At 50.2% G+C, this 7,581-nt stretch overlaps 1 protein-coding gene across 3 annotated transcripts in view; it reads right to left on the reverse strand.

Annotated features, from left to right (window-relative positions):
• Positions 1-213: 213 nt before the first annotated feature.
• The window catches only part of LOC135811300 (uncharacterized), a 43,470-nt gene continuing 36,102 nt past the window's right edge, over positions 214-7,581 (reverse strand). For all 3 annotated transcript variants that reach the window (XM_065324517.1, XM_065324516.1, XM_065324518.1), the window contains exons 9-11: positions 5,842-5,991; positions 3,125-3,171; positions 214-1,069 (exon numbers count right to left, since the gene is read on the reverse strand). In XM_065324517.1, the coding sequence (XP_065180589.1) occupies positions 832-1,069; positions 3,125-3,171; positions 5,842-5,991 (435 nt within the window). In that variant the 3' untranslated portion in view covers positions 214-831. The remainder of the gene's footprint in view (positions 1,070-3,124; positions 3,172-5,841; positions 5,992-7,581) is intronic.

Here is a 7,581-nt window from a genome sequence, read left to right on the forward strand (position 1 = left end):
GCAAGTACACACGAGCCACACGCCCAATAACATGGAAGCGAATGCAAGAATGGAGTAAAATGTGAGGAAGGGGAAGGGGGCATGTAAGCGAATGCAATAATGGAGTAAAATGACGAAGGGGAAGGGGGGGGGGGGCTGGGGTCAAGGGAGGAGGAAAAAGGTCTATACTGAATACTGGCATAGTGCTGCAGTCCGGCACTTGGCGCCCTGAAAGCGGTAGGAATCATAGGTGACTGGACGTGCACATAATAATTATACAAAATACACTGATGTATTCGGAAATGGTCCTGGGCGCCAGTGCCAGTTTGCACTTGCGGTCGTATTTCACGGAGCACAGCTAGGTTGACACTCCGCACAGTCACACACTCTCACGGCCATGTAGAAGACCCCACGCTCACCCACACTGCGAGCGCCTAACTATCACGAGAGGTTCTGTGAAGTGCAAGTTATAGCAGATTCAGCCACTAGAAAAATTGATGTTTCTACAAGATGTGCGCGACAGCAACAGACCGTGAGACAGCGCATCAGAGACACAGCAATGTATTACAACAAACTTGAATTTCTCTGATAACTACAGAAAACAATGACATGTCGTCCTCTACGCACCCACACACACACACACACACACACACACACACACACACACACACACACACGCACACACACCCGCACCGACGCACCCACACGCACACACACACCACACACACCCACGCACATCCACACACACACACGCAGGACTGATACCAGTGGAAGGTCTAATAGTCCAAGACCGCACTGACTATTCAAATCTCAAAAACCGACACGTACACTAAAGTTCCACACACGGTGTGCCTAAAGGCGACTGCTAGTGGTTGGCCTTTCTTCATCACCTGCAGCAGCGTTACTACGTCCTTCACCATCGTGAGCCATGCTGCATGTCTCGCCACCGCCATTCTCCGCGTTCATGCTTCGTTCCCGCTCTCCCAGCACCGTCTCGTCCTCGAGCTGTCGGTCCCAGACCTTGAACAGCTGCTCGTTGTAGCCAAATATGGCGTTGATGGCCTCAAAGCACATCGGCGCTCCGACATACCTGGAGTAGCATAGGCACACACACGTGTGAGGGATAGGCATGATTGTCTACATAAACAAGTTAAAATAACGACACTCCATAAGTCTACAGTATTGTCGGTCGCCGAAGAACTGGGAGGGTCAGCCTCCTAGCCTAGACCGTTCCTATTTTCATGCATCACAGTCCATGCACAGTTGAGACACCGTGTGTATATTGGTATGCTGTGTTCGGTGAAATTCCAGCCTGGCCGTTCTTCGGCGCCCGACAGCACTGCACATGAGCAGCCAGTAGCACTGAGCCAGTAGCACAGTCTGTATTCCGTGTGCAGTAGACAGTGAGCCTGACAGTATTGCACACGACCAGCCAGGAGTACACTCTCTGTCAGTGTGGGCAGTGTACACTACACACTGTGTCCGGCACTGCACACGACCAGCCAGGAGTACACTCTCTGTCAGCGTGCAGTGTACAGCACACACTGTGTCCGGCACTGCACATGAACAGCCAGGAGTACACTCTCTGTGTGCAGTGTACAGCACACACTGTGTCCGGCACTGCGCATGAACAGTCAGGAGTACACAGTCTGTGTGCAGTATGTGCAGTGTACAGCACACAATGTGTCTAGCACTGCACATGAACAGTCAGGAGTACACAGTCTGTGTACAGCACACACTGTGTACAGCACACACTGTGTACAGCACACACAGTGTACAGCACACACAGTGTACAGCACACACTGTGCATTACACAGTACACGGCAGTCACTGGTTCTCGGAAACATGTCTGACAGATACATTAGGAGGTCATCAGTGTTCAGCAAAGCATGCAGGAAGGTGATCAGTGTTCAGCAAAGCATGCAGCAAAGCATGCAGCAAAGCATGCAGCAAAGCATGCAGCAAAGCATGCAGCAAAGCATGCAGCAAAGCATGCAGCAAAGCATGCAGCAAAGCATGCAGCAAAGCATGCAGCAAAGCATGCAGCAAAGCATGCAGCAAAGCATGCAGCAAAGCATGCAGGAAAGCATGCAGCAAAGCACCCTACTTGTAACGACTACATGTATAGTACGAAGTAGCGGTGAGGCATCCTGCAGCTTCATAACTCGAAGAGAATTGGTGAGCACACATGCTCATTCCCTGGGCACTGCAAATTCACAACTCATTTCATTTCACAGAATCATTTTCAACGTTTCGGCAAATTGCCATCATCAGGATATAATATGAAGTGGAAGTCTGCCAAGGAGCAGTTATATACACTAATTTGGTGTTCTTAGGTGCTGATAATATTTCTATGACTACATAATTATGTTACCTCAGTGCTATAGAAATATGACATAAAATATACATGTATAGTGTGTTTCAAAAGTATAGACCTGTAGACTTTTTCAAATAATTTAAATTTGGTTAGAATTGTTGAGAAATTTCTTCGGAATACTGCACCGGCAGCTCCTGCAATTTTTCTCCTATAATTTATTGGAAGACAGTAGGACCAATGAACTGCAAGTTACGTTATAATGTCCACTAACACCAGTTACTTGACAACCAGCTCATGGGATAACAATGCACAACACTGACCGACGGTACTGACGTTCTACAACTAACTGCCCATCAGCTCTAGCACGTCTCGGATGACAACTCCAACAGCCTTCCCGCTTGGAAGGTTCTAAGTTATAGAAAAGCCTGGAAGGCTGTTGGAGAGCACATCCAATAGATGTGCTAGAGATGATTGTCAGTTAGTTGTAGAACGTGAGTGCGGCTGTCAGTGTCGTGCTGATTGTCAAGTAAGTGTAAGTGGTGGTGTTAGTGGACATTAGAGCGTAACTTGTAGTTTATCTTTTCCCTTTCTAAATCATTGGCTCTCCATCTGAGTCTAGCACACACCCACACACACACACACACACACGCACGCCCGCCCGCCCGCCCGCCCCCCCCCCCCCCCCACCCACCCACACCCACCCACCCACCCACACCCACACACCCACCCCCCCCCCCCCCACCCCCCCCCCCCCCCCACCCACACACCCACACACGCACGCACGCACACGCACACACATGCACACACGTCCAGTCCCTCTTTTCTTACCACGTCTTGTATCTGCCCTGAGCTTCCATTATGTCCCAAAGAATACCCTGGACACAAGAGGCAGACAAACGGAGCACACCAAACACCCACAGCCATCAGCGGATGAGATCTGAGACCACATGCAGGCGAAGACGAGTGGTATTCACCCGAGCTCTCCATTCACGCCAGCGACTGACTTGTGTACATCTGGATGTGGAGCTGTAATTTTTGTACTTTCACACATTTTTGCTCGATTTGGGGCATGATCGATTGGGCGAATCCCGAGCAAGTGCGCTCCGAGTGAGCGTGATCGTTTGGCCGAATCCGGAGTAGGTGTACTTGGAGTGGAATCCGACCACACTGGCCCCCACACCCGGAGTGGCTGGAGTGGAAATGGACTTTGGCGTTTTCGACAGCTTTCACAGAATCTTGGTACGATATGCGCACATTTTGCATACTACACCCTTGCTTTGTTCGATTGGGCCAGCGTTGCTCGGACTACACCGCCTGCTCGTACTAAATCCCGATTCGCCAATCGATGGCACTCTTGGTTGTTGTAAGTCGGAGAGAGAAGAGATGGTAATTTTGCATCGTTCACAGGCTAAAGTGTTCCTCTGCGCCTTGCTGAAAGTTCAAAATCATACATCCAACAGGCAGGAGGCTCCTTGGAGAATCCTCGCCACCTGCTTTATTCTGCCTCCTGCTAGCTCTGTTCTTTCCTGTGCTACCGGTGCGGCTCCAGACACCTACATGGAGACGTCTTGCTAGCAGCTTACCACCGGCAAACTCCCCATCTGATGAAAACATGAATCGAGGCATTGCAGACGCCAGAGTCGACACAACTCCATTATTCACCCCAGTGTCAGGAGATATGTGAATTGTGTAGAAAAAAACCCAACTTGACGCGCAACACACGAACATAGGTTTCTGCATCGAGCAGGTAGCAAGAACTTGGCCTTCTCGGTTCTATTTATTTCTTACTTCACCAGATACACACTGGCATTTGCGCATTCTCGTCCAACTACATGGCTATACTCTTTTCAGTAAAGGATGAAGAGCCCGTACGGGGAACATTTCTCAGCAGGGAATACTTTGTTGGGGAAGATTTCGCAAACGGGATCGATGGGAACGTCACGCGAGTCATGAAACTAAGAAAACTTGTCTGAGTGTGTAACTTTACACAACGTGTGAGTCCGCACTAATAGACACCCTTAGCAAACAACGGTAACGCTATTTTTTTACGGTACTCGTACCTTGATCACCCAAATAGCGTTGAAGCTGCAGCGTAAAAACGTTACGGGGGCTGATTTATCGTTGCGATCAACGGTACGTTTTTCGGCCAAATATTGCATAGTCCGTACGCATTTCACCTTGTATCGCGTATATGGTGACATAAATAGTTGTACCGCGCGAAGTAAAAGCTATTCTCGTGGCAACAGCGTACTAAAAATAGCGTGCATCTTGCTAAAGGTCGAGTCCAAATCACGATATTTTCCCCCTTACGGTAATACCGTTACAACATAACGTTGTTTGCCAAGGGTGTCTAATGGTTCCACTTCCCTTTTTCTTTTTTTCCTACAAAATCCACATATCTCTAGACACTGGGGTGAATAATGGAGTGTGGTGGTGGGGCCCATTAAGCTCCGCCGACCAGAGGTCTCGGCTTCATAGCTCCACTTCCCAACATGCATAGGTAATATACGAAAGCCGTTAAGCTGCGACCGCATCCCTACAGGAGCCAACATTGTGAGTGCCGTGCACAATGGATGCATAAGGTGACAGTGACATTGCGGTCGAAGTCCAATGCAGTGAATTAAGTTAACACGTGAATATTATGAACCAGCTACGAAACATTGATTGCGTGACAACCTGCATCTCCTTTACATGTTGTGGCGAGTGCTGTTATGACTAGTTTTGAGTGTTGTGTATAGTGTTGTCGCCATATTGTCTCTCTCCAAATGGTCTCTCTCCATACTGTCTCTGTCCATATTGTCTCTCTACATACTGTCTCTTGCTCATCTGTATTATATGCGCATGCTCGTTGTAAAATAAATCAGTCCTTGTCTTGTCGCGCAATGGACTCCTGTGTGGCTTGCAAGACGAACATACCACTGAATGTATGAGGTGACGGGATATGGGCAATGGCACATGACGGCAGGGCGCGCGCATTATTCACTATAACCGTTTGGCTCACTGTAAAGATTCTCGCGCAACTGGTCAGCTGAAACCTCTGAGCGTTTGTTGCCTAGCAGAAATCAGAGTACGGTACTGTCGGGCGCTGATATATATACGGTGACTCAACTGTGCATAGACTGTAACACATGAAAACAAGAGTACATACCCCCCCCCCCCCCCCCCCCCCCCCAGAGTGTGCAACGCCTGATCCAGCTCTGCATAGGGTCTTGGGCGAGCGTAGTCGAATCTTCTGATGTCATGCGTACACCTCACACCAGCGCAAGGCCGGTCTCGAGGCAGGGCACCATTGTTTTTGATCTGAGAGTACCCGCGACTTCCCGGGTTCCCCTCAGGTGTGTACGGTATTGTGACGCAAAGGTTCGATTACGCTTGACCAAGACCCTATGTACAGCTGGATCAGGCGTTGCACACTCTGGGGGGGGGGGGGGGGGTTATGTACTCTTGATGAAAATAGGAGCAGTTTAGGCTTGGAGACTGCCCCCCCCCCCCCCCCCCCCCGTTCATCGGCGACCGACAGTACTGTACACTGGCTATGCTCTTACTTGGCCGATACTCTCCTTGTTGTGTCGGGGAAAGTAGCGGAAGCGATATTGCGAGCAGTTCACCACGTCCTTGCCAGCACGCTCAAAGTGGCTCATCAGCTCTTCCTTGGCCGCTTCTTTCTCCACCTGGATCTTCTCTTCCACTATCACCTACACAATTTGGAAGACAAAAACATCGAAAGCACATCGTGCGATCAACAAGCGGGTCTCCACCTTTCTATTATTATTATTATTAAAAGCATGTCCGCGTAGGTGGCGGGGGTGCCACTTTCGCTTATGCCATTCAGGATTGATGTCTGAAGAGTAATACGACACAATAAAATGACAGAAGTGACGTCAACAAAAGCCGTTAGCAACAACACCAATATAACTAATGGAAAACTTCATCCAAAGTATAAAATAAAATAGAATATGCATACAACATGTCTGGTCAGTCCTGTTAGGTGGGGCGGGCTCCACGCCATGCCTGTCGGTCCGCTGCCATTGTGCGGACTGCGTCAACATCTAGCGGCTGGTGGAGGGTAAGTCCATGCCATGATAACAGTTCCGTCTGCAAGACCGTTACCAAAGTCGTCCGAGGTCGACCCCTGAAGCGTTCAGTGCCCTCGTCGTTGGCCAGGCGAAGATACATATCCACTGCCAACTGTGGAGGAGCAGTTGGGGCCAAACGAAAGATATGGCCAGCGAGACTGTAGCGCTGCCTTGTGATCATCTCGCTGATGGGGACAGCTCCGCAGCGCTTATACAGAGTGTCATTGCTAATTCGCTTAGGGTACCGCATGTCGATGATGCTCCTTAGCTGGGTCCTGTGGAACGAATCCATTCGCGCGAGCTCCGACATCGGTAGGCCCCAAGTGCCGCAGTTGTAGGTAAGGACTGGGATGACGTAGGCGCTGTAGAGCCTCAGCCGAAGACCTTCACTGATCTGGCGCCTCCGGGTCCAGATCTTGAGGAGTGAGTTGAAGGCGGCGGCGGCCAGTTGACGCCTCCGAGCAGCATCTTCGGCGTCACCCAGGAGGGAGCCTAGTTTGCGGACAGTACGCCACGTTTCTTGGTTCCTATCGGGAAATCGGGCGACGGTGGTATGCTCTGTCTTGGAGGGATTAACGTTCAGGTTCCATCTCGCAAGAACTGCTGGAGCTTGTTGTTCAACTTCACTGAGAAACGTCTCATCCCGGCTCACAAAATCAACATCGTCCGCGTATGCGATATCCAACGGCAGGTCATTGTCCACAGCAGGGCGAGATGGCAGCTCCTGTCGTAGGTCCCGGAGAGCAGCCTCCAGGTAAATGGTGAAAAGCACTGGAGAGAGACTGTCCCCTTGAGGGACTCCGATATTTGTCTTGAAGGAGCTTTTCGATGCACCTTTCACACGAGGTTCAAGCCAGGTTTCAGTCAACAGTATACGGATCATTCGGAGCTCACTTTCTTGGAGGAAGGATTCAAGGATCCTCATCAGGACATCGCGGCGGACAGTGTCGAATGCTTTACTCATGTCAATTCCCAATATGTGGATGGACGTATTGAATCGCTGCGTCATACTACATAGCCATCTATGGCACCACACCACATCACTTGTGCTGCGGCCACGACGAAAAGCACTTTGGGATGTAGCCAGGTACTGATCAACCGCTGGCTGTATCCTCTTCAGCACAATCAGGGACAGCGTCTTTCTCAACGCCGAGAGCAGTACGATAGGGCGCGTACTAGTAAGCGGCCCTAGTGGTTTACCGGGCTTCT

Source organism: Sycon ciliatum, chromosome 3 (genome assembly GCF_964019385.1).
Source record: "Sycon ciliatum chromosome 3, ocSycCili1.1, whole genome shotgun sequence".
NCBI lineage: Eukaryota > Metazoa > Porifera > Calcarea > Leucosolenida > Sycettidae > Sycon > Sycon ciliatum.